Source organism: Oryctolagus cuniculus, chromosome 2, assembly GCF_964237555.1.
Source record: "Oryctolagus cuniculus chromosome 2, mOryCun1.1, whole genome shotgun sequence".
Classification (NCBI taxonomy): Eukaryota; Metazoa; Chordata; class Mammalia; order Lagomorpha; family Leporidae; genus Oryctolagus; species Oryctolagus cuniculus.
The window spans coordinates 33,114,281-33,141,072 of NC_091433.1; the positions used below are offsets into that span (position 1 = coordinate 33,114,281).

The following is a 26,792-nucleotide window of genomic DNA, read 5'->3' on the forward strand; positions in this document are numbered from 1 at the left end:
ATATGTAAACTCTCCTGCCTCAGATTTCCCTGGTTTTGTGAGGGAAATGTGGGGTCAGTACGGCTACCCCTGGTCCAGTCTCACATCTCACTAAACAAGATGATCCTTCACTGTGCGCTAAGAAGTTCCAAGGATACACAGAATGGGTTGAGTTAAGGCCAGCCTGTGTTCTAGGACATCAGGACATTAATGGCCTGCCTTCCATTTTTCCCTTTCTCACCCAAATTGTACCTCTGGACGTGGAAAGCTCGTTTTAGTGATTGACTTAGTCGCTTGTGTTACAATCTGTGATCATTTCAGTCCACTGTAAAGGTGGACTAAAGCATTTGATAACTACTTGAACAAGAGTATCTAGATGCCTAATTCTTAACTCTGCGTGAGTTCCAAGCCAGTTGAACCTAGGTGTGGAGTGGGTTCTCTTTGCCTCAGGATACATAGCTAGAGGTATGTATGTGTTCCTTGTTTGACCTTCTTCCTTCATACTCTTTGAGTCCCCCAATACTTGGTCACCTGGTATGTTCTCTCTGACTACTTAATTTACAATTCAATTATTGTGACATCATGCTGATGAATGTTGCAACTAATGAGCTTAATTACATCCAGGTGTCCAAAAGAACATTGCATGTTCAAGCATTTTTTTGCACCAAAATAAACTTATCTTTTAATTCTTTTCCCCCAAAATGTGCTCTCCTGTAACTGACTGCTTACAAAGGAATTCTGCTTTGGAGATAATGATGGTATAGAATGCTTGAGAAAGTACCTTTCTGTTAAGAACACGTCATCATTTCAAATTATTTCCACACAGATAGTATCCCTTTAATAATAACTTTTAGTGCTGCTTCTAAACAGTAATGTCATCAATGTATTTGAAAAATTAAGCTAAAATTTTCAACTTGCATATATCAACTTTGACCATGTAGATTGTCTGACTTTGGCAGGCATTTTCTGTCCCCCCACTTTGTCAGTAGGCTATTAGTTTAGAAGCCCCAGGAATTTTGGCACTCAAAGTATAAGAAAATTAGCTGTCAGAGCATATTTATTTCTGCATGCATTTGTCATATATACATGATTTTATATGGGAGTTGTGTATTTAATGTGAATGTTGATTCTGCCTACATTCCTATTTATTAACTGTCAAATGGGTCTGAACAGATTCAGGTTAATTATGTATCTGAGGTCCTTTAGTTAAATAGATAGCTACCACTCTCAGAACTGATTTTGATTTGAGCCTCTGCTTTATTTGCTTTTAATTTTCCTAAAACCAAGCCATTCCACTTCTGATCGCATCTCATGGTTACATGATCTGTGTTAGCACTTTATGGTAACTAAGTATCTGTACTGAACTTGTACAGACTTGTTTTCTCTTCTCATTATTCCCTAAACAATACAGTGTAACAACTATTTACATAGCACTTAAGATTTTACTAGGTATTTTTAAGTAATCTAGAGATGATTTCAAGTACCCAGGAGGATTGTGTAGGCTACATGCAAAAACTATGCCATTTTATACTGGAGACAAGTATCTTCAGACTGAGATGTTTGGGCATCCTAGAACGAGTCCTCAGTGGATACCAAAGAATGACTGTATTCTCAACCTAGAAGCCCAGGTGAGCCCTCTGCTCAGAATTCTTCACATGGTTCTTCATCTCCCCAAAACCAAAGCCAACATCCTTACAAAGGCTAGCCAAACCCACCATGGTCTGGCCACTGCAGCCCCTCACTTCATCCCAGACTCTTTATTCCCCACGTCCTCTGCTTTCAGCCACACTGTTCCTGCTGAGCTCTCACACACTAGGCAAACTCCTGAATCAGGTCTTCTCACTTATCCCTTATGTGATACCTGTTTTCTGCATAGACATTATATTAGGTTCTTTAGTCCCTGCCCTCCATAACAGTTAGAACAACCAACACATTAGCACCTCCTATATGTGCCTAGCACTATTTTAAGTACTATAATTCATTTGAACCTCAACCCTATGAGATAAATTCTATTATACCAATTTATGGATGGAGTGATGAAGGTTAATAGAAAGGTTAACTAATTTACATAATGTTTTGCAGTGAGTAGTGGAGCCAGGATTCAAAGCTAGGGGTTCTGACATCAGAATCTGTACACTTGGCTGGCACCGTGGCTCAATAGGCTAATCCTCCGCCTGCGGCGCCGGCATCCCGGGTTCTAGTCCCGGTCGGGGTGCCGGATTCTGTCCTGGTTGCCCCTCTTCCAGTACAGCTCTCTGCTGTGGCCCCGGGACTGCAGTGGAGGATGGCCCAAGTGCTTGGGCCCTGCACCCCATGGGAGACCAGGAGAAGCACCTGGCTCCTGCCTTCAGATCAGCGCGGTGTGCGGGCCGAAGTGCGCTGACCGCAGTGGCAATTGGAGGGTGAACCAACAGAAAAAGGAAGACCTTTCTCTCTGTCTCCCTCTCTCTCACTTTCCACTCTGCCTGTCAAAAAAAAAAAAAAAAAAAAAAAAAATCTGTACACTTAACCATTCTTCCCACAGAACTAGACTAGACTCCAGGATTTTTGTTTCCCAGGACCTTCACAAGCACCCATGGTATCAAACATGAGATTTCCCCCCAGAGAATTAGTTTGTGCTCTGGCTGGCATGTTTGATGAAAAAGTTTGATACTTGGTGGTTCTCTAATGTTACTCAATAGCTAAGTAACTCAGTTCTTAACACAAGTCGCACTGGAGTGCTTTCATATTTGCACTTCAGTATTACCATGAATAGTTAGGTCTTCTAGTTGTACATGAGGAGTTAAAACTGTGAATGTTACATCTGCACAAAGATCACTACCTCTCTTTAGACATTGTCATTACAGGATGAGTTGTATGGTAAACAGCAGAACTTGTTGAGGAGCAGAATATTTGTGTAGCATCCTGGGCTTCTAAGAGATAGAAAACTAAAAGATAGTGTTGCCCTTATATGCTATTAGCTTGATACACAACTTGGTAATGAACTGTTTTAAACAAGATTGTTTAGGCACTAACTGCTTTGGGATTCTAAATTGCTTATCTCTTTAATCCCGTTGTATATCACCTAAACTTTCAGACTGTTGTCATAGATTTTTTCTTTTGTCTTTTTTGAGAAATGCTTGATAACTATTCAAAAATCATCTTTTTCAGGAAAACATACTAAGAAAATAACATGTGGATGTTGGAATGAGGAAAATCTGCTTGCATTAGGTGGAGAGGATAGAATGATCACAATTAGTAATCAGGAGGGTGACACAATAAGACAGGTAATGATATAATAACATCTGTTTAAGATCTTTAAAAAATTTCTCCCAGATAAATAGTTTTTCTGTAACTAGTCTATAAGATTTAAAATGTCTTTGTAAGGTATGTATATAATAACTTCATGTTTTAAATACTAAAACCTTTCTGTTTATGTACTCTATTAAAACAATTTTCTTTAATATGAATGTGTTATCCAAATGTCCTCCTTTGTGTATTTCTCTTTGGTATTAGCATGGATTATCACTTCTATGGTTATAGTCTGACAGTGTATTTGTGAAATAACTCCTACTTTATATAAAGTTGTGGCTCAGTATCTTGGGTGAGCTAGTTCCAGGAACCCCCAGGGGTATCAAAATCTGAGGGTACTTCAGTTCTTTATATAAAATGGTGTAGTGTTTGCATATAACCTATGGCCTTTCTGCTTGTACTTTATTTTTTTGAAAGATTTATTTATTTGAAAGAGTTATACAGAGAGAAGGAGAGGCAGAGAGAGAGAGAGAAAAATGTCTTCCATCCGCTGATTCTCCAAATGGCCACAATGGCCAGAGCTGCGCTGATCCGAAGCCAGAGCCAGGAGTTTTCTCCATGTCTCCCACACAGGTGCAGGGGCCCAAGAGTACAAGGCCTTCGGCCATCTTCTGCTGCCTTCCCAGGCCACTGCAGAGAGCTGGGTCAGAAGTAGAGCAGCTGGGTCTTGAACCAGTACCCAGATGGGATGCTAGCACTGCAGGCAGTGGCTTTACTGCTACTTCACTGTGCTGGCCCCCCTCCAAGTACTTTAAATGGTCTCTAGATTACTTCTAATATTAACACAATGTAAATGTTATATTGTTTAGGAAGTAAGGATGAGAATACAAAGTCTGTACGTGTTCATTATAGACACAGTTTTTTTTCCCCATATATTTTTGGTCTGTGTCAAGCCTGTAGGTGTGGAACCTGATGCTACAGAGAGCCTGCTGTTTTATTTTTTTTTTATTTAATTAATGCATTTTTTCTTAGATAAAACTTTAGGGATACAATGGTTCTTTCCTCCATACCTACACTCCCACCCCAACTCCCATCCCACCTCCCTTTCCTTCTCCCATCTCCTTCATTATGGTTCATTTTTAGTTTGACTTTATATACAGAGGACCAACTCCATGCTAAGCACAGACTTCAACAGTTTGTACCCATGCACATGCACAATATATAATGTACAGTTTGGGAACAAAATTTGGAGTCGATTTCTCATAGTACAGCTCATTAGGGATGGAGGTACTATATGGGGCGTGAGTGCACAGTGACTTCTGTTGTTCCTTTAACAATTAACACTCTTATTTATGACATCAGTGATCACTCGAGGCTCTTGCTGTAGGCTGCCAAGGTTATGGAAGCTTTCTGTGACCATAGATTCCATCGGTATTTGGACACTGCCATAAGCAATGTGGATGTTCCCTCCTCCCTTCAGAGAAGTGTACATCCTTTGATGACATTTTCATCACAGACATCCTCCATTTAGGACATTTTTTGTAAGAGACTTGGCTTTCCATGCCTGAAATGCTCTCACAGACCTTTCATCCAGACCAGGAAGCCTCAAGGGTTGATTTTGAGGTCAGAGTGTTAGTTACAGTGAGTGTCATTCTAGTCATTCTAGGAGTCTGCTGCGTGGACTGTTTCCCATATTGGACTTTCCTTCCTTTTTAATTCTATTATTATTACTAGGCACTTAATGTTATTTATATGATCACTTTCACACTTAAACCCATCTATATGTTGACTTTAATGTTAAGTATGATCATTTTAAAAGTTAAGATGGGGGGTCGGCACCATGGCACAGTAGGTTAATCTTCCGCCTGCAGTGCTGGCATCCCATATAGGCACCGGTTCTAGTCCTGGCTGCACCTTTTCCAATCCAGCTCTCTGCTATAGCCTGGGAAAGCAGTAGAAGATGGCCCAAGTGCTTGGGCCCCTGCACCTGCGTGGGAGATCTGGAAGAAGCTCCTGGCTCCTGGCTTCGGATCAGCGCAGCTCTGGCTATTGCAGCCATTTGGGGAGTGAACCAACAGAAGGAAGACCTTTCTCTCTGTCTCTTCCTCTCACTGTCTGTAACTCTACCTTTCAAATAAATAAAATCTTAAAAAAAAAAAAAGTTAAAATGGCATTTATGCCACCGATTTTCATGGGTTTGGAGTCCCATGACAAGTTTTTAGGTTGTACCCTTAGAAGTAAGTCTGTAGGACTGTATGCAGAACTATAGTGCTTTACAGTTATAAACTACCTCCTCCATCTCTTATTCCCCCTCTTATTTTTAAGTGGGTTCTATTCCTAATTAACTTAAAATATATATGGTCAACTCTATGTTACTTGAAGAGTTCAGCATATAGTATGAAGAAGAGAAAAGAAAACAGAGAAAAAACTAAACAAATCAAAAAGGATATACAAAATAAAAAGTAACAGTGATAAACTATCCCTCAACAGTCCAGTCAAGGACTATTCAAGTCATGGATTCTAAAAGTGTCAATTTCACTTCTATAGCTTTCATTTTAGGAGTGCTATTCTCCCAAGTCAGGGAGAAGATATGGTATTTGTCTCTTTGGGACTGGTTTATTTCACTAAGTATGAGGTTTTCTAGCTTGCTCCATTTTGTTGCAAATGACCGGATTTCATATTTTTTACTGCCATGTAGTATTTCGTAGTGTACATATCCCACAATTTCTTTATCCAGTCTTCAGCTGATAGGCATTTAGGTCGCTTCCATGTCTTAGCTATTGTGAATTAAGCTGCAATAAACATGGAGGTACAGATAGCTCTTTCGTTTACTGATTGCATTTCCCTTGGGTAAATTCCCAGGAGTGAGATGGCTAGGTCATATGGTAGGTCTATATTCAGATTTCTGAGGTATCTCCATACTGTTTTACATAGTGGCTTTACCAGTTTACATTCCCACCAACAGTGGGTTAGGATGCCCTTTTCCCCACATCCTCTCCAGCATTTGTTGTTTGTTGATTTCTGCATGAGGACCACTCTAACAAAGGGTGGGATGAAACCTCATTGTGGTTTTGATTTGCATTTCCCTGATGGCTAGAGATCCTGAACATTTTTCATGTGTCTGTTGGCCATTTGAATTTCATCTTTTGAAAAATGTCTCTTTAAGTCCTTGGCCCATCTCTTAACTGGGTTTTGTTGTTGTGGAGTTTCTTGATCTCTTTGTAGATTCTGGTTATTAATCCTTTATCGGTTGTGTGGTTTACAAATAATTTCTCCCATTCTGTCAGCTGCCTCTTCACTTTCCTGACCGTTTCTTTTGCTGTACGGAAACTTCTCAGTTTGAGGTAGTCCCATTTGTTCATTTTGGCTTTGACTACTTGTGCCTCTGGGGTATTTTCCAGGAATTCTTTGCCTGTGCCAATGTCTTGAAGGATTTCCCCAATGTTCTCTATTAATTTGATGGTGTCGTGGCATAGATTTAGATCTTTAATCCATGTTGAGTGGATTTTTGTGTAGAGTGTAAGGTAGGTCTTGCTTCATACTTCTGCATGTGGACATCCAATTTTCCCAGCACCATTTGTTGAAGAGACTGTCCCTGCTCCGGGGATTGGTTTTAGCTCCTTTGTCAAATATAAGTTGGTTGTAGATGTTTGGCTTGATTTCCGGGGTTTCTATTCTGTTCCATTGATCTATCCATCTGTTTCTTTACCAGTACCATACTGTTTTGATTATAACTGCCCTGTCGTATGTGTTGAAATTTGGTATTGTGATGCCTCCAGCTTTGTTTTTGTTGTATAAGATTGCTTTAACTATTTGAGGTCTCCTCTTCCTCCATATGAATTTCAGCATCATATTTTCTAGATCTGAGAAGAATGTCTTTGGTATCTTCTTCTTTTTTTTTTTTTTTTTACAGGCAGAGTGGACAGTGAGAGAGAGAGACAGAGAGAAAGGTCTTCCTTTTGCCATTGGTTCACCCTCCAATGGCCGCCGCGGCCGGCGCGCTGTGGCTGGCACACTGCGCTGACGCGAAGGCAGGAGCCAGGTGCTTATCTGGTCTCCCATGGGGTGCAGGGCCCAAGCACCTGGGCCATCCTCCACTGCACTCCCGGGCCACAGCAGAGAGCTGGCCTGGAAGAGGGGCAACCGGGACAGAATCCGTCGCCCTGACCGGGACTAGAACCCGGTGTGCTGGCGCCGCAAGGCGGAGGATTAGCCTAGTGAGCCGTGGCGCCGGCCGGTATCTTCTATTTTTTTAATATTTTGTAATTCTCATCATAGAAATCTTTGACATTCTTGGTTAAATTTATTCCAAGGCACTTGATTATTTTTGTGGCTATTGTGAATGGGATTGATCTTAGAAGTTCTTTCTCAGCCATGGCATTGTCTGTGTATACAAAGGCTGTTGATTTCTGTGTATTGGTTTTGTATCCTGCGACTTTACCAAACTCTTCTATGAGTTCCAATAGTCTTTTAGTGGAGTCTTTTAGATCCTCTATATATAGATTAATGTCATCTGCAAATAGGGATAGTTTTACTTCCTCCTTCCCAATTCGTATCCATTTGATTTCTTTTTTCTGCCTAATGGCTCTGGCTAAAACTTCTAGGACTATATTGAATGACAGTGGTGAGAGTGGGTTTCCTTGTCTGGTTCTGGATCTCAGTGGAATGCTTCCAACTTTTCCCTGTTCAATTTGAAAGTCACTAACAAAATTGCATATGCACTTACCTTTCAACCCACAAATACTGCCTTGAGGACTGCTAGGCAGGTGTATATCCTACTATTCTAAAGAACATGTACGTGCAAAAAATCTGCATGAACTTTTTAAAAGTCTTTAGTGGATACTAGGTTATAGCTACATGGCAATAAGTTCTGGGGATCTGTTGCACAGTAAGGTTACTACAGACAATGTTAATGTCATGCATATGTATAACCATGAGATAAAACAAACTAGAAGATTTTATGTTTTCATTAAAATGTTGAAATGTTTAAAGAAATATATATATATTTAAAGATTTTTATTTATTTGAGAAGTGGAGTCACAGAGAGAGGGAGAGACAGAAAGATTTTCCATCTACTGGTTTTTTTTTTTTTTGTTTTTGTTTTTTTTTTGACAGGCGGAGTGGACAGTGAGAGAGAGACAGAGAGAAAGGTCTTCCTTTTGCCGTTGGTTCACCCTCCAATGGCCGCCGCGGCCAGCGCGCTGCGGCCGGCGCACCGCGCTGATCCGATGGCAGGAGCCAGGAACCAGGTGCTTTTCCTGGTCTCCCATGGGGTGCAGGGCCCAAGCACCTGGGCCATCCTCCACTGCACTCCCTGGCCACAGCAGAGAGCTGGCCTGGAAGAGGGGCAACCGGGACAGAATCCGGCGCCCCGACCGGGACTAGAACCCGGTGTGCCAGCGCCGCAAGGTGGAGGATTAGCCTAGTGAGCCGCGGCGCCGGCCTCCATCTACTGTTTTATGTTCCAAATGGCCACAACACTTGAAACGATTACACAGAGAAGAAGAGGCAAGGAGAGAGAGAGAGAGGTCTTCTTTCCGCTGGTTCATTCCCCAACTGGCCGCAGCAGCCAGAGCTGCCTGATCCGAAGGCAAGAGCCAGGAGCTTCCTCCAGGTCTCCCACGTAGGTGTAGGGGCCCAAGCACTTGGTCCATCTTCCACTGCTTTCCCAGGCCACAACAGAGAGCTGGATCAGAAGTGGAGCAGCCAGGACTCCATATGGGATGCCACTCCCCATATGAGATGCTGGCACTGCAGGTGGCAGCTTTACCCACTGTGCCACAGCGCCGGCCCCCTAAAATATTCTTTTGCATAACATTCCATACATATGTATAATTCTTATGTCTGTTAAATTTTTTTTTCAAAATTAAATCAGGTCTTCTAAATCCTTTTATGTTTATAATCATATAGGAATATTATTATATGATCTCTGTCTAAGGATTCTATTTTGATTAGCTGACTCTTGCTCCTGATGCATTGTTTCTTGGTGAATTTTGTAATTTGAACTGTGAGCTCATCAGCAGTGGTTATCTATGCAGATTCTTGTAGCCTTGAAAGAATCTCTAGATTTGTTTTTACCAAACACTTCAAGGATATTATAACCTGGGTTCTTCCACTTCCTGTATTCTCACTCGATTTATAAATTTGAACTTTAGAACATAATGAAGATAGGGCAGGTCTTTAACGATGAAATCTTCTTTATTTTGTCTGATTCAGAGCTCGGACCAAGACAAATGGGCCTCTCTTACCATCTGCTCTGGATAGCTACAGCATCAGTGTTTGCTGATGGTCCCTTATAAATTCCCCTTTCCCTTTCCCTGTTTTGTCTGTCCATTTAATATGGTTTGTTTTATCCTGAATTTCTTGGTATTTGTGGCAGTAGAATTTTCAGGTTTTTTAGTCCATTAGTCATAACTGAAAGTTACTGTTTTAATACTCAAATGAATTTGTATGTTGAGTTTGCTCATAGCGCTGTTTTTACCCCCTGTAGACGGCAGTGAGATTTGAACCTAGTGACATGAAATTTTCCGTGATGAAGACTGGTGACCGAACTCCTGCTGCTGGAAACACAGTAAGGATTCTACATCCAATCCTAAGGATTTTGATCATTTTGTGGAATAGCCTACAGTTGTCCCCTGGTATCTGTGCAGGAATTGTTCCCAGGACTCCTTACAGCTTACAAAATCTGCAGATGCTCAAATGTCTTATATAAATCAGTGCAATATTTGCATATAACCTATACACATCCTCTTGTATACTTTAAATCATCTCTGAAGCACTTAATGATACCCAATAAAATGTAATTGCTGTGGAAATCATTGTTATACCATATTGTTTAGGGAATAATGGCAAGAGAAAGTCACATTGAGTTCAGTATTTGATCTGCAGGGGATTGAATCCACACATGTGAACCCCACAGATAGAGAGACCTGACTGTATTTCCTTGTCTTGGATGGTTCAAGTAGTGATAAATTATGTCCATTGCTTATTAAACCAAGGTTGGACTCAGCATCTCATGCCTAAAAGTTGTGTTGGCTGTTGCTGACTTCCTGATGTCACAGCAACTGAGGACAGCATGCTGGTAGACATGGAATTGTTCTTTTCACTCCTGTGGGAGCAGAAGCAGTAGACTATCTTTAAGGATAGAAGTATTGATTTCTGTATGGGTTTTTAATTTTTACTCCATGAGATACAACGAACAGACTCTGAAAGTTGTAGGTTTTTTAAGACTTTTTATTTCTTCATTTATTCATTTAAAAAGCAAAGCAACAGAGAGTTAGAGAGACATAGAGACAAAGATCTTCCATTCTTTGGTTCACTTCTCAAATGGCTACAATAGCCAGATCTGGGCCAGGCTGAAGCCAGAAGCCAAGAACTCCATCCGGGTCTGGGTGGCAGTGGCCCAAGCCTTTGAACCATTTTCCAGTGCCACTTTAGGTTCATTAGCAGGAAGCTGGATCTGAAGCAGAGCAACCAGCACTTGAACCAGTACTCCTATAAGGGGCGGCATCACCAGTGACAGCTTAGTCTGCTGCACCACAACATCAGCCCTGTGTTTTATTTTCTTAATACTTGGATGCATTTGCCCTACCACCTTTTAACATTCTGAAATCCAGATGATTTTCATAATCACTATGAATTTAATGATACTTATTTTCAAAAACACTGCTATTAAATTGGTGGTGACACTGATAACATCTTAGAATCAAGGAGATATAGCAAAGTATCGCCATTAATCAGCCCTGAAAAATATTTCTTCTCAGCCAGCACTGCAGCTCACTAGGCTAATCCTCCGCCTTGTGGCGCTGGCACACCGGATTCTAGTCCTGGTAAGGGCTCCGGATTCTGTCCCGGTTGCTCCTCTTCCAGGCCAGCTCTCTGCTGTGGCCAGGGAGTGCAGTGGAGGATGGCCCAGGTCCTTGGCCCTGCACCTGCATGGGAGACCGGGAGGAAGCACCTGGCTCCTGGCTTCGGATCGGCGCAGTGAGCCGGCCGAAATGCACTGGCCATAGCGGCCACTTGGAGGGTGAACCAATGGCAAAAGGAAGACCTTTCTCTCTGTCTGTCTCTCTCACTGTCTGTCTCTGCCTGTCAAAAAAAAAAAAAAAGTATTTCTTCTCTTGCTGACAGAGTTCCACCCTCCACTGGAAATTAGTTAAATATTGACTTCCATGAAAAGCACAGGATCTCTGGTTTAGCCACACTGACCCATAGGTGATGAAAACAGTGATCATATAAAAAGCCAAACTTGATTACCCACAGGAGTGTGTACCTAGAGTCCCAGCTGGTTCAAAAGCAAAATGGGTGAAGACTCATGTTACTCTGAATGTGAATTCACATGCAGCGGGTTTATGTAAGACTGAGCAAACCGAAATTTCATAACACTGTAATGAGAGGTATAAAGAGTTCAAAAGGTTATTCCAGAAAAGGATTTTAGTCTGTTTCCAAAAGTTATTGACAATGTGTAAAGCCAAGAACCTGTACCAGAATTATATAATAATAAATATATTTGTTTAGTTACATAATCATACCTATTATAGCATTTAGCATACCTGAATTTGGCCTGTGGCTGTCATAAATCAGATTCAGCTGTTTGGGTTTGCTTATTGGTCTTTTCCTGAAGCATTTAGTAATTCATTACACAATTCCCTAATCTTTTCTTTAGATAAGTGTGGTGGTTGGCAAGAAAGCTTTGTTTCTTTTTAATCTGAATGAACCGGATGGCTCAGTTGATCTGGAATTTCAGCAGTGCTATGGCAACATTGTCTGCTACAGTTGGTATGTACAAAAGGTCACTGTAGAAAGCTATCCATGTATTCTTCTTTACTCATTTATTCATTTAATTTTTGTTTGTAATAATTCAATTCTATGTATGATGTTTTCTGAATTATAATCTTTTAGATGTGGAACTACCTAACATGATGTGGTGCTTAGTAGGCCTTTGATAAATTATGTTCTATAATTTAGTATAAATAAATTTAATTCTCTAATTCCTTAATTTTAACTTACTTGCTTATTTACCATATTGTCAATGATGGTTAATTTCCTTTTTCCTTTTTTTTTTTTTTTTTTTTTTACTGTATTATTGTCTCTGTTGCTGTAGGTATGGTGATGGCTACATCATGATTGGTTTTTCACTTGGAGTGTTATTAGTCATTTCTACTCATATTCAGGAGATTGGTCAAGAGATATTTCAGACTTGTGACCATAAAGATAATCTAACTAGTATTGCAGTATCACCAACTCTTAACAAGGCTGCTACATGTGGTGATAACTGGTAAGTTATAGTCACATATTTAGGAAAATTTATATACAGAAAACAAGAAAATAAGATTTTCTTAAAATATGTTGCAAATTGAACATTTCTAAGACTTTTACCCATGCCTTTAACACTTAGGATGAAACATGAAATGGAATTTGCTTGAAAATCAATCTTAAAAATAAAATAGGCAGCTCCATGTTACATGAAGTAACTACACTCCACCCTGTCTCTCCCACTGCCTCTAAGACCTGTATAGAATACATGGAACAGCTATTTAAGGAATCTGTAAAGTAAGCAGTAGCAAGTAGACTGCAGAAGACAAGAATTTGTAGTACTGACAAACGAGCAGTAAATATCTCATTTGTCCTCTAGTCTTCCTCAGCCAGGACTCAGGGCAACCCCGAACCTGAAAGTGTAGACACCAGAACACAGAGCTCTAAGAGAAGCCCTCTAGTTCTGGTTCAACTTGCAGGAAAAGGAACACCTAATGCTGCGAGGCAGTTCGGCAATTACCCTGGTTTTCTGTTTTCTGTTCTGGTTCTTTGTTGTCTCATGCCCCAGCCACTGTGCAGTCTCACCATGTCAGTGGCAGCAAAAGCAATGGCACCGACGACCCACGGGTATCTAAACTCTGAAGGAGGGTGTCCTTCCTCTCCAGTTAGAGGAGCTACAGGCTCAAGAAAGTGGGGAGCCCCTGTTGGTTATTTTTCTCTGTGTCCTCTCCACTGCATGGCCACAGGTGCCTGTGAAATATGGGAAGTACAAGGTGTAGTACAGGCTAACTAGAGTCTCAGCACTCCTGGAGGAACAGAGAGGAGAGCCCTAGGGAATCAGAAAGTGCCAGGCTGATCACAGAGAGGGACAAACTTAGGAAAGTAATCCCATAAAGACATTTATAAACTCCTGGGCTTGCACCTAAGCTCATATGGGTGGATCTTACCTGTCTCAAAGGCTTTGAGAACTGAATTAACAGGTAGTCTATAGCTTAAGTACTTTTGACCACTGAGTGGGCCAAAGACACATCTGGATACCGCTACAAAGTCTTAAAATGGAACTGACAGTGAAGCCATAACCCACAGGACGCTTCTTGAAAACTTGTCACCTGAACCGAACCAAGTTGATTGCCTAATAAGACAGAAATATTAACCTTCTTCCTGGGAATTAGATTAGGTACAGAGTCACATAGTATTTAAAATATCCAGAAGATAACCCAAAATTGCTAGGCATATGAAGAATCAGGAAAATTTCAACTCTGGATGGGTGATCAACAGTCACCAATGACAAAATAATCCAGATAGCAACTATAATAGAGGTAAGGGCTAATACTCTTGAAACAAATGGAAAAGTAAGAAATCTCGTAGAAGAAATAGAATCTATGAAGAAGAAAAATGGAAATTTTAGAACTGAAAAATAAAATAAGTATAGTGAACCTAATAGCAAACAGAGATCCCAATAAAGAGTCAATTAACTTGAAGGTAGATCCATAGAAAATATCCAGTCTGAATAAGAAAAAATTAAGTCCCAGGAACCTGTGAGACAGTACCAAAAGGTCTAACATGTGTGTCGTCAGGATCCCAAAATAATGGCTGAAAATTTCTTTATGGCAAGAGATTTAAATATATACTCATATATAATAGAAGCTCAGAAAAATCCCAAATACCATAAACAAAAGAAATTGAGGCTCAAACACATCATCATTGAATTTCTAAAAATTAAATACAAGGAAAAATCTTAGAGAACCACATTTTGAGTGGCAGTGGATTCTCACTGTAAAGTGCAGAGGCTGGAAAGAAGGGCCACAGCACTCCTGAGGTGCTGCAGTAGGGAGGCACTGTCATCCGAGGTTCTGTGTCCTGGGACAATGGCTGTGAGTAATAAAGGTAAAATGAATGCCTTCTCAGATGAAGGAGAGTGAAGAGAATTTCTTGCCCAAAGACCTGCTCTGAAAGAGTTGCTGAAGGAACTTCTTTGGCTAGAAGAGAACTGAGGACAGAAAGAAATTTGGGATATTAATAATGAAGGAAGAACACAAGAAATGGTAAAATCATGGGTAAATGTAATGGGCTGCTTTTTCATTTTTGTGATCTTGAACATGTACTTGTATGTGGTGGTTGGAAGCAAAAACATGTATCCTATTGTCTGATAGGATGTTTAATGAATGAAGATAGAGTACTTAAGACAACTATAATATAAAGGAGAGAATAAAAAGGTGTATATATGATAGATTTCTACTTTCTACTTGAAATGATAAAATATTGATTATAAGTAGAATATGAAAATAAAATTTTAAAGATTTCTTTTATTTATTGGAAGATTTACAGGGAGAAGTAGAAACAGAGAGAGATGTCTTCCATCCTCTGGTTCACTCCCCAAATGGCCACAATGGCCATAGATGAGCCGATCCAAAGCCAGGAGCTTCTTCCAGGTCTCCCATGTGGGTGCAGAGGCCCAAGGACTTGGGCCATTCCCCGCTGCTTTCCCAGGCACATTAGCAGGGAGGTGGATCTGAGGGAGCAGCCAGAACTCGAACCGGTACCTGTATAGGATGTCGGCACTTCAGGTCAATGGCTTTTTGCAGCACAGCACTGGGCCCGGCTATGAAAAATTAAATAAGTATATTGAAATCTAGAGCAACCGTTAAGAAAACCATAGCACATACTTGCATACACACACAATAGATAAATTAAGATGGAATACTAAAACTTGTTCAAACAACCTAAACAAAGAAAGGAGGAATCAGGAGCAAAAGACAGAACAATCAGAAAACAAATAATAAAACAGCAGAACTAAATTCAGATATATCAATAACCACAAAATGTAAACAGCAATTTATTTTATTAATGGCACTGTTATATGCTGAGTATAAGAAACTCATTTCAGATGTAATGATATAAGGATGGGAACAACAGATCATGCAAATGCTAATCAAAATAAATTTTGGGTGGCTGTATTGGTTTCAGGTAAAATATACAACAAAGTAAAGAAAATTGCCTTCAGTAAAGAGGAATATTATATGTTGATTTATGGCTCAATTCACCAAGCAGATAGAACAATCTTAAACACGTAGGCTTTTAAAAACAGAGTCCCAAAATATATGAAGTAAAAACTGAAAGAATTGAAAGGAGAAAACTCCTCTCCCTTATTTTCAATAATGTATGGACCAACCAGGCAGGAAGGAGATCGCTAAGGCAATAAAAGCTCTGAACAACACTGTAGACCAACCAGGACACAGACATCTATAGAACACTCAACAGTAGAGTACGAATTGTTTTCAAGTACCCATTGAACAAGCCTAGGCAAATTTAAATTATTAAAAAAATGTTTTCTAATCATAATGTAACCCACTAGAAACCAATAACAGAAAGTTAGGAAAATCTCTAAACCCTTGGAAATCAAATGACATATTAGTAACAATTTGAATCACAGGATCTCAAGGCAAATATTAAACTACAAGGAACTAAATGAAAAATGAAAATAAAATGTAACAAAATGTGTAGGCGTCAGCTAAAGCAGTGCTGAGAAGAAAATTTGTGGCTCCAGATTTTTACATTACAAAAAGTTCATGGGGCCAGCGCTGTGGCATAGCTGGTAAAGCTGCCGCCTGCAGTGCCGGCATCCCATATGGGCGCCAGTTCAAGTCCCAGATGCTCCACTTCCAATCCAGCTCTCTGCTATGGCCTGGGAAAGTCGTGGAGGATGGCCCAAGTTCTTGGGCCTCTGCACCCACATGGGAGACCTGGAAGAAGCTCCTGGCTCCTGGCTTTGGATCGGCTCATCTATGGCCATTGTGGCCATTTGGGGAGCGAACCAGCAGATGGAAGATTCTCTCTCTCTCTGTGTTGAACTCTGACTTTCAATTAAATAAATAAATCTTTTAAAAAAAAAAGTTCTTAATCATTTTAAATTCCTGCCACAAGAAACTAGAAGGGGCCGGCGCCACGGCTCACTAGGCTAATCCTCTGCCTAGCGGCGCCGGCACACCGGGTTCTAGTCCCAGTTGGGGCGCCGGATTCTGTCCCGGTTGCCCCTCTTCCAGGCCAACTCTCTGCTGTGGCCAGGGAGTGCAGTGGAGGATGGCCCAAGTGCTTGGGCCCTGCACCCCATGGGAGACCAGGAAAAGCACCTGGCTCCTGGCTCCTGCCATCGGATCAGCGCGGTGCGCCGGCCGCGGCGGCCATTGGAGGGTGAACCAACGGCAAAGAAAGACCTTTCTCTCTGTCTCTCTCTCTCACTGTCCACTCTGCCTGTCAAAAAAAAAAAAAAAAAAAAAAAAAAAAAAAAACTAGAAGAACAAAATAAAGCCAAAGCAGAAAGAAAAAAAAATGGTAAAGAGCAGAAATTTATTAAATTGAATATAAAAGCATTTAGGAGAAATTAAAAACCTGCTTTTAAAAAAAAATTAACCTCTGACAAGACTGTCAAACAGAAGACACAAATCACCCATGTCATCAGTGAAACAGGGCTATCACTAGAGATCTGGGAGCCATTAAGGGAACAGTAAGGGGCTGGCACTGCGGTGCAGGGGGTTAAGCCACCTCCAAAGTAGAAGTAAAAGATACAAGTAATAAATGTAATAAATACAGAAATTAAAATATTTTTTACCTTAACCCAGTAAATCTTCCTGTATATCCCATTTTGGAGACCACTGACCTATTCCATAGCTTATAATTTTTATGCACTAAAACAATTTTACATAAAGCTCACGTATCTAAAATGGACATTTTTCTTTTCATTTTTCAGCATTAAAATCCATGACTTGGCAGAACTAAAAGACATGTATGCTATAATCAACCTAGATGATGAAAATAAAGGTATCGTTTTTTCTGCAGCAGTTTGGCATTTCATTCGGTTCCATGGGTAATGTTGTGATTGTTACTATGAGGTTTATTTTAGGAGGAAAAAAATTAATACTTGTCACTAGAGTTCCCCAAAACAGTGCCTTTATTTAGTGATCATGGTAAGTCATACTACTTGACCAGAAAGATCTAAGTGTACTCTGTTTTTGTATTGGTCCTAATTTATTTGAAAGGCAGAATGACAGGGAGGGAGGGAGGAAAAGAGAGAACACTTCCATCCTCTGCTTCATTCCCCAAATGCCTACAACTGTCAGGGATGGGCCAAGCTAAAGCCAGGAGCCTGAAACTCTGCCTGGGTCTTCCACATGGGTGGCAGGGGCCCAAATTTGGGCCATCATCTGCCTCCCCAGATGCATTAGCAGGAAGCTAGATCAGAAGCAGCGTAGCCTGGACTCCAGCCAGGCACTCTGTTACGGTTGTAGCGCCCCATCCGGTGGCGTAACCACTGCACCATGATGCCTTCCCTCTCCACTTCCATGCCGAGATTTTCAGTGAGTTCCATCCTAATTCACATTGTAAAATGTAAATTCTTGTATACTTTCTCCTTGTGCCATATTGAAGGAATCCATGCTGATGTTACACCAACATATGATCCTTTTGCTAGTCTGAATAAGGACTGTTTAGACTGGTGAAGAAAGCACTTAATGGTATTTATGCTTCTGGTAACTTAAACTACTTGCTTGATTGTCTGCAATAGTATGTTGTGTCCAAATAATCATCTGTTTTGTCAATATTTTCAGGGTTGGGTACCTTGTCTTGGACAGATGATGGCCAGTTGCTGGCACTGTCTACCCAGAGGGGCTCGCTGCACGTTTTCCTGACCAAGCTTCCCATTCTTGGTGATGCCTGCAGCACAAGGATTGCATATCTCACCTCCCTGCTGGAAGTCACCGTGGCCAACCCTGTTGAAGGAGTATGAAAATGTTGTTTTCCTTTTATTTATTAATAAAGTCAGAGCAGCTTTAGCGGTGGATTTACAACTGTTACTTTTCCGTATCACAGGAGCCAGCGATCACAGTTTCTGTGGACGTGGAGCCCAACTTTGTAGCAGTAGGTCTCTATCATCTGGCTGTGGGCATGAATAACCGGGCCTGGTTTTATGTCCTCGGAGAGAATGGCAAGTCTAAATCCAGTTGTTGTGTTCTTAGCTGTTGTATAGTTTTTGCTGTTACTTGGAAAGCATTGGAAGTTTCTTTTAAGACTCAGTCTTTCATTTTTTGCTCAAATTCTCTTTCATAACTTAAGTGGATTTACGAATCCTCTAAAAATTTGCATCATTTTTAGGAAGATTTTTTTCGTTTTTAAAAATGATTTCTTCTACTTGAAAGGCAGAGCAATTGAGAGAGAGAGAGAGATCTAGTTTACTCCCAAATGCCTGTAACAGCCAGGCCAAAACCAGGAGGCAGGATCTCCATCCGCTTCTCCCACATGAGTGGCAGGGACACAAGCACTTGAGCCCTCATCTGCTACCTTCAAGGATGAGTTAGCAGGAAGCTGGATCAGAAATGCAATAGTCGCTGCTCCAGCCACCATTCCGATACAGGTTGGGGGTGTCCCAGGCAGTGGCTTCATTCACTGCACCACAATGTCCACCCCAGGAAGGTTTATTCTTCACCTTTATGGTGAAGGCAGTGGGCGTGGGTGGTGTATGAGCATTGAAATGAGGCCCCTGCGTTGATTGCCCCTTCCACCTCTATGAGCTAAGCGACTGTAAACACATCACCCCGTGAGCCTTGGTTTATTCATCTGGAAAATGAGGCTGCTTATACTTTGAAGAGGAAGATTAAATGAGATGATACTGTGTGTTCTCGCTTTGTGCAGTGACTTTGTTAGTCACTTTCTATTCCTTATGTGAACTGTTATGGAATTCCAAGAGGCAAATTTATATGCCAATTAAAGTTTTCTTAAAAATGGCTAAAATAAGATTTTAAGGTCAGAATATATTTGCAAAGATACGCATCTCAAATAATTTGTGGGGCAGGCATTTGGTGCAGTGGTTAATATGCTGCTTGGGGTGCCTGCATCCCATATTGGAGTGCTTGGATTGGAGTCCCAACTTGGCTCCTGATTCCAGCTTCCTGCCAAAGCATAGCCTGGAAGACAGCAGTGTTGGTTCAAGTACTTGGCTGCCTGCCACCCACAGGGAGACTCCAACTGAATTGTGGTCTCTTGGCTTTGGCCTGGCCTAGCCCCACTGTTTCTGGCCTTTGGGGAGTGAACTATCAAAGGAAAGATCCATCTCCCTCTCCTCTTCCTCCTCTTCCCCTCCTCCTCCTTCTGCCTTTCTCTCCTTCCACCTCTTCCTTTCCCTCTCCCTCTGTGCATGTGTGTTTCCCTCTGCCTTTTCAAATAAACAAAAATAAAAATTCTTTAAATTATTTGCAAATATTTTTGTAGGATAGTTTTACCTATATTTTAATGTGTAATTTTTTAAAAATAATTACAGCTGTCAAAAAACTGAAGGATGTGGAATATTTAGGAACAGTAGCCAGCATTTGCCTTCATTCTGACTACGCTGCTGCACTTTTTGAAGGCAAAGTCCAGTTGCATTTGGTACGTATAATTTTGATGTCCTGGAAACCTGCAAAGTGATGATCATGAGCAGTCTACCATCTTATTGTCCAGAACTTTGGTAAGGAAGCAGAGTGTGTACAGACTAGCTAGAACACAGGGGGATATGGAATGAGCAAAACTACTCGGATTTGGGGTGAGACATTCAGTTGACTTCCTAGTTCTTTTCCCCAGAAACCTGATAAATATCACAGTGCTACTCACAACAATGCTTTCAGTGAAAATGACCCAGTCGGTAAATTGCATCTGCAAAGAGCTATAAATGAGCTGTGAAAACCTGATGGGAAGGCCATGTCTCTGGACATCCTGGGATGCACTGATTTATAGTTGGGCATGACACGTACTGGGATCCTTCAGACTGTACCTGTTGAGTTTATGGCAAGAGATACTGGCACCTGTGAAGAAGGGGTAGTAAACCAGGGCATCTCCCACACTGGTTTCTTGACTCTCTGTCTCTGGGAAGCCAACAAGGTCAGCTCTTGGAGGGCTGCAGAGCCTGCTGTGGGCTGTTCCCACAAATGAGGCATGTGCAGTGCTGCCCTGCTGCCAAGCTGAGGCTCCGGTCTGGTACCTGCCTGAGAAAACTGGCCTATGCTGGTCTTGCGATTCTGAATGATCAGTTGAACTTGAGACACTTTTTCCCAGACGTTGTCACCAGGTTTCCTCAACTGCATCTGTGACCTACTCTTATTCTTTGTGTTGTAGATAGAAAGTGAAATGGTGGATGCTCAGGAAGAGCGTGAAACTCGGCTTTTCCCTGCGGTGGATGACAAGTGTCGGATTTTATGTCATGCCTTGACTGCTGACTTCCTCATCTATGGCACGGATGTACGTATCATCTTCTGTCATATAGGACGTGGGAGATGTCTAGTTCTTGCTTTTTTTTGAACATTCCATTGAATTGAGATTAATAAATTAGACATTCTATTACAGTTTTTGTGGAGAAATTCAACTGTTAGTCTGACGAACTCTACATGATGAGGTCTACATGGTGCTATTGTTTTTTTTTGACATCAATACTTTTATTTTTTTATGATTTATTTATTTACTTGAAAGTCAGAATTACACAGAGAGAGTGAAGGAGAGGCAGAGAGAGAGAGAGAGGTCTTCCTTTGCCGTTGGTTCACCCTCCAATGGCCGCCGCGGCCGGCGCGCTGGGGCCAGCACACCGTACTGATCCAAAGGCAGGAGCCAGGTACTTCTCCTGGTCTCCCGTGGGGTGCAGGGCCCAAGGACTTGGACCATCCTCCACTGCACTCCCTGGCCACAGCAGAGAGCTGGCCTGGAAGAGGGGCAGCCGGGACAGAATCCAGTGCCCCGACCGGGACTAGAATCCAGTGTGCCAGCGCCGCAGGTGGAGGATTAGCCTATTGAGCCCCAGTGCCGGCCGGCAGTAAGAATACATAGGTGACATAATTGTTGGTGTTGGTGCCTTTGTGATTTTAAGCAGTGCTGGTGGCATAGGGAACCTGGCAAATCTGGGCTCAGATACCACTTCTAAATCTTGTTAGCTGCTGCTTGCCCCCACCAAGCCTCACATTTTTCTCTAGGTACTATATAGATTTCACTTGTCAGTGAATTCAATTTCAGATCTCCAGTGCCTACATTTAGTAGGCATTCAGTAACTGTTAAAATTAATTGAATATTCAGAATCTTACTCATTCTCTTGGTTCTGTGACCTGTCATACCCATATCTTTAAATACTGCATTAGTCACATGGACAAAAAGCATAATTGTGTTATTTGTAACTTGTATTTGTAAATAATTTCCACAGACTTTTCTAAGGATCATACTTGTTACCTTGTTCTATCTGTAAAAGAATTCACTAGAGAAGGCATCATTTCCCACATTAGAAAAATAGTTACATCTCAGCCTTTTGGCTAAGGTCAAGTGTGAAAAATAGTTATTCACTGTTTCAGAAGTTTTCCATTTGTTCACATTGAAGCAATATTTATTTCAATTTAATAACTGAATGATTCTGAAGACATGATGTTTTCTTTAGCAAGTTACTGAAGTAGAATGGATAGACAATAAATTACAGCATTTAAAGGAAACAATCTGGTGATTTTGAATATGCACACACACACTCTGAAGCACCGTCACTTCAGTCACAACAGGGAACATGTCTGTCTCCCTCAGAAGTTAGCTCATGCCCTTATTGATTCTACCCTCCCTCCACACCCAGTGCTTGCTTGTCACTATGTCATGTATTAAATGTTTGTATTTTCTAGTAAATGTTTGTATTTTCTAGGGTTTTATGTAAGAGATATCACACAGTATGTACTCCTTTTTATTTGCTTTCTTTTATTCAAGGTAACTATTTTATGATAGAGCCAATGTGTGTTGGTAGTTCATTCCTTATTGCTAAGTAGTGCACATCTATCATCATTTGCTGATCTCAGAACTTAGGGATGAACTGTTGGGCTATTTCCTGTTTGGGATATTTACAGAGGTTGCTATATACATTTATATCTAGGACTTCAAGACTTTGTATGCATATAGGTTTGCTTTCCTCTTGGATAAATACCTAGAATTGGAATATCTACAGATATGACATATGTATGTTTAATTTTTTAAGAAATTGATAAATGCTCTCTAAATTGTATCATTTTCCATTCCATCAATGGTTTGTGAATGTTCTGATTCCTCTGCATCCTCACTAATGAGTGACATGGTCAGTCATTTACATTTTTTTAATGTTTAGTTATTTCCAACTTAAGGTGGAGTTACAGAAAAATAGGAAAAGATCTTCCATTCACTGCTTCATTCTCCAGATGCCTGCAACATCCAAGGGTGTGTCAGGCCAAAGCCAAGAGCCAGGAGCCAGGAATTACATCTGGATCTCCCACATGGGTGCCAGGAGCCCAAGCACATTATCTGCTGCCTCCCAGGCTGCTTTGGCAGGAAGATGGATTGGATACAGAGTAACTGGGACCCCATCCAGCGGCCAATATAGGATGCAGGTGTCCCAAGTGGCAGCTTAACCTGCTGTACCACAATGTTCAGCCAGTCATGTTCATTTTAGCCATGCAGATCCATATATAGAAAGGTCTTCAGAAAGTTCATAGCAACTTATGAAAAAGCTGTGTGTAGTTCTCAGAATTTATTGCACTAAAATGAAATTTATCTTTTAATTCCATTTTTTCTGCAAACTTTTTGAAGTCCATACATATTTTATTTGTTGACTTACAAACTACAATTCTATTATTTTCTTGGTCATATGGTCATTTTAGGTTTAATTTATCATAGTTTATCTTCAAGTAATATTATACCACTCAATTTGTGTATTAAGAAAATTAGAGTAGCATATATCTATTTCTTCCCTCCCAACCACAGTGCTGTTGTCATGCATTTTACTTTTATAGATATTATTAAGTTCACAATACACTGTTATTAGTTTTGTTGAAATGATTAGTTATCATTTAAAAAGTTTGAGTTTTTAAAACTCAGTCTCATATTGGGGCTAGTGCTGTGGCATAGCAGGTAAAGCCGCCATCTGCAGCACTGGCATCCCTTATTGGCACTGGTTTGAGTCTTGGTTGCTCTACTTCCTGTCCAGCTCCCTGCTAATGTGCTGGGAAAGAAGCAGAAGATGACCCAAGTACCTGGGCCCCTGCACCCATGTGGGAGACCCAGAAGAAGCTCTAGCTCCTGGCTTCAGACCGACCCAGCTCTGGCCATTGTGGCCATTTGGGGAGTGAGCTGGTGAATGGAAGATCTTTCTCTCTCTTTTCTTCTCTCTGTCTCTGTGAGTCTGCCTTCAAATAAATAAATCTTTTAAAAAAATATCATATTTATCCATATAGTTGTCATTTTTAGTGTTCTTCATTCTATTGTGTGCATCCGTATTTCCGTCTGGTATCTTTTCCTTCTGCCTTAAGGACTACTTTTATCCTTATTTGTTGTGCTGGTCTGCTGGTAATGTGTTCTTTTAACTTTGTGTCTCAAAATGTCTTTATTTCATATTTAGGATTTTTTTCTGAGTATAGAATTTCAGGTTGACTTTCTTCAGTACTTTAAATATATTGTTCTACCACTTTTTGCTTGCATTATTTCCCACAAGAAATCTGTCATTTTTATCTTGTTCCTCTGTGTGTGCTCTGTCTCTTCTTCTCTTCCTATGTTTGCTCTTAAGAATTTATTTTTATCCCCAGCTTTGCACAGTGACAGTATCGTAGCCAATGAGGTTTATCCAAGGCACAATTATTGCTAAGAATTTATGTTTATCCCTGTTTCTGAGCAATTTATAATGTGTGTTGACATACTTTTCTTAAAACCTCTTGTGCTTGGAGGTATTGAGCTTCTTAGATCTAAAGGTTTAAAGTTTTAATCAAATTTGGGCCATTCTCAGCCATTATTTCCTTATGTATCTTCCCCGCTTTGCTTCCCAGTTTCAGGGGCGCCAGTTAAACATTCAAGGGTATTTCCAAAAGTTCATGGAAAATAGCATCAAAACATAAGTTTCTTTTGATGCAGAAAATTTTTTGAAATCTATGCATATGATGGAAAATATGTCTTAGGATAAAGCTATGCATTAATTTAAAAAATTTTTGCACCAAAATAAACTTATCTTTTAATTCTGTGAATTTTTGTAAAGTATCCACATCTATAAAGCTGCTTGAAGTTGTTCACAGATAATGCTATTTGAATTTTTTAATTTCTTTTTTACCGTGTCATTTTGAATAGTTTTATTGCTATAATTTTGAACTCACTAGTCTTTTTTTTCTATCATGTCTAATCTATCATTAATCTTATCCACTGTGTTTTTCATTTTAAATCTGGTGGTTTTCATCTGTAGAATATCTATTTTGGACATATTTTCTATCTCCAATTAACTTTTCATAAACAAATGATATACAGTTATAGTAGCCTTTAACCACCTATCTTGTCTGCTACTTTTTTTTTTAGACATTTGTCTGAAAGGCAGAATTACAGAATGAGAGAGAGAGAAATAGAGAGGGTGAGAGTGAGATAGAGAGAGGTATCTTCCATCTGTTGGTTCACTCCCCAGATGAGTGCTGCTAGGCCAGGCTGAAGCCAGGAGCCAGGAACTCCATCTAGATCTTCCATGTGGGTGGCAGGGACCCAAATACTTAGACCACCTTCTGCTACTTTCCTAGGTGCATTAGCAGAGAGCTAAATTGGAAGCAGAGCAGCCAGGATTCAAAGTTGCACTCATCCAGAATGCTGATGTCACAGGCAGCCGCTTAACCCAATACACCACAACACTGGCTACCCTAGTCTGCTATTTCTAACATCTAATCAGTTTTAATCCGTTATTCCTTTCATTGTGGGTCATGCCTGGGAATTTTACCTTTTGGAGTGCTTGTTATTTTTTTTAAAGATTTTATTTATTTATTTATTTTTGACAGGCAGAGTGGACAGTGAGAGAGACAGAAAGGTCTTCCTTTGCCGTTGGTTCACCCTCCAGTGGCCGCCGCGGCCGGCGCACTGCGGCCGGCGCACTGCGCTGATCTGAAGCCAGGAGCCAGGTGCTTCTCCTGGTCTCCCATGGGGTGCAGGGCCCAAGCACTTGGGCCATCCTCCACTGCACTCCCTGGCCACAGCAGAGAGCTGGCCTGGAAGAAGAGCAACCGGGACAGAATCCGGCACCCTGACCGGGACTAGAACCCGGTGTGCCGGCCCCGCAAGGTGGAGGATTATCCTATTGAGCCGCGGCGCCGGCCAAGATTTTTTTTTATTTATTTGAAAGAGTTAGAGGGAGAGACAGAGATCTTGAATCCACAGGTTCACTCTCCAAGTGGCCACCCAAAGCCAGAAGCCAGGAGCTTCCTCTGGATCTCTTGTGGGTGGAAAGAGCCTAAGTACTTTGCCACTTTTCCCAGGCCATCAACTGGAAGCTGGATTAGAAGTGGGATAGCTGGGACACAAACCTGCACCCATATGGGATGCAGCATTGCAGGCAGTGGCTTTACCTGCTATGCCACAACACCAGCCTTGCTGGTTATTTTTATATTCCTAAGAATATTCTTGAACTTTGTCCTTGGATGCAGTTAATTTGTTTGGAAAAAATTTGACTCTTTAGGGATTTGCTTTTATGTGCTGTTTGGCAGTGCTCAGTTATAGCAAATTATTTCCCACTCTTGGGGCAAAACATGGCTGAGTACTCTACCCAGTGCCTGTGAATGACAAGTTTTTCCAGTCTGGTGATTGGGAACAGTCACTAACCCCAGTCCTATGTGAGATCTGTCACTGTGCTTCTAATCCTTTCTCTGGTTCAGTGGCTTTCTCATATCCATCCACTGATCAGTACTCTGCTGATAGGCAAGGTGGTCTGTGCAGATCTCCAAGGTTCTCTGTACAGCTCTCTCCATTCTAAGGCTCCACCCTTCAAACACCAGCCTCCTTCTGCGCCTCAGACTCAGCCCCAGCTCCACAACTAAGGAATCTCGATCCACCTGCATGCTACTCCATTTGCCATGGTTTAAAAATTTTGAAGGTGGCCAGCGCCGCGGCTCACTAGGCTAATCCTCTGCCTTGCGGCGCCGGCACACCGGGTTCTAGTCCCGATCGGGGTGCCAGATTCTGTCCCGGTTGCCCCTCTTCCAGGCCAGCTCTCTGCTGTGGCCAGGGAGTGCAGTGGAGGATGGCCCAGGTGCTTGGGCCCTGCACCCCATGGGAGACCAGGAAAAGCACCTGGCTCCTGGCTCCTGCCATCGGATCAGCGTGGTGCGCCAGCCGCAGTGCGCCGGCCGCAGCAGCCATTGGAGGGTGAACCAACGGCAAAGGAAGACCTTTCTCTCTCTCTCTCTCACTGTCCACTCTACCTGTCAAAAAAAAAATTTTTTTTTGAAGGCAATAAGGTGGAGTAATCAAAGGGTTCACTTGTGTCCCATCTCTCAGAGATCAATGTCCCTTGTTACCAAATTCCA

The 26,792-nt window shown here is 41.3% G+C and overlaps 1 protein-coding gene and 1 pseudogene across 2 annotated transcripts in view; both read left to right on the forward strand.

Moving 5' to 3' along the window:
* WDR19 (WD repeat domain 19) overlaps positions 1–26,792 on the forward strand; it is an 89,796-nt gene that overhangs the window by 12,290 nt on the left and 50,714 nt on the right. For both annotated transcript variants that reach the window (XM_008275097.4, XM_051842452.2), the window contains exons 6-14: positions 3,130–3,245; positions 9,701–9,781; positions 11,876–11,988; positions 12,314–12,487; positions 17,213–17,283; positions 18,069–18,241; positions 18,331–18,445; positions 19,775–19,881; positions 20,605–20,727. In XM_008275097.4, the coding sequence (XP_008273319.1) occupies positions 3,130–3,245; positions 9,701–9,781; positions 11,876–11,988; positions 12,314–12,487; positions 17,213–17,283; positions 18,069–18,241; positions 18,331–18,445; positions 19,775–19,881; positions 20,605–20,727 (1,073 nt within the window). The remainder of the gene's footprint in view (positions 1–3,129; positions 3,246–9,700; positions 9,782–11,875; positions 11,989–12,313; positions 12,488–17,212; positions 17,284–18,068; positions 18,242–18,330; positions 18,446–19,774; positions 19,882–20,604; positions 20,728–26,792) is intronic.
* Positions 24,052–24,164, forward strand: LOC127490387 (U4 spliceosomal RNA; annotated as a pseudogene).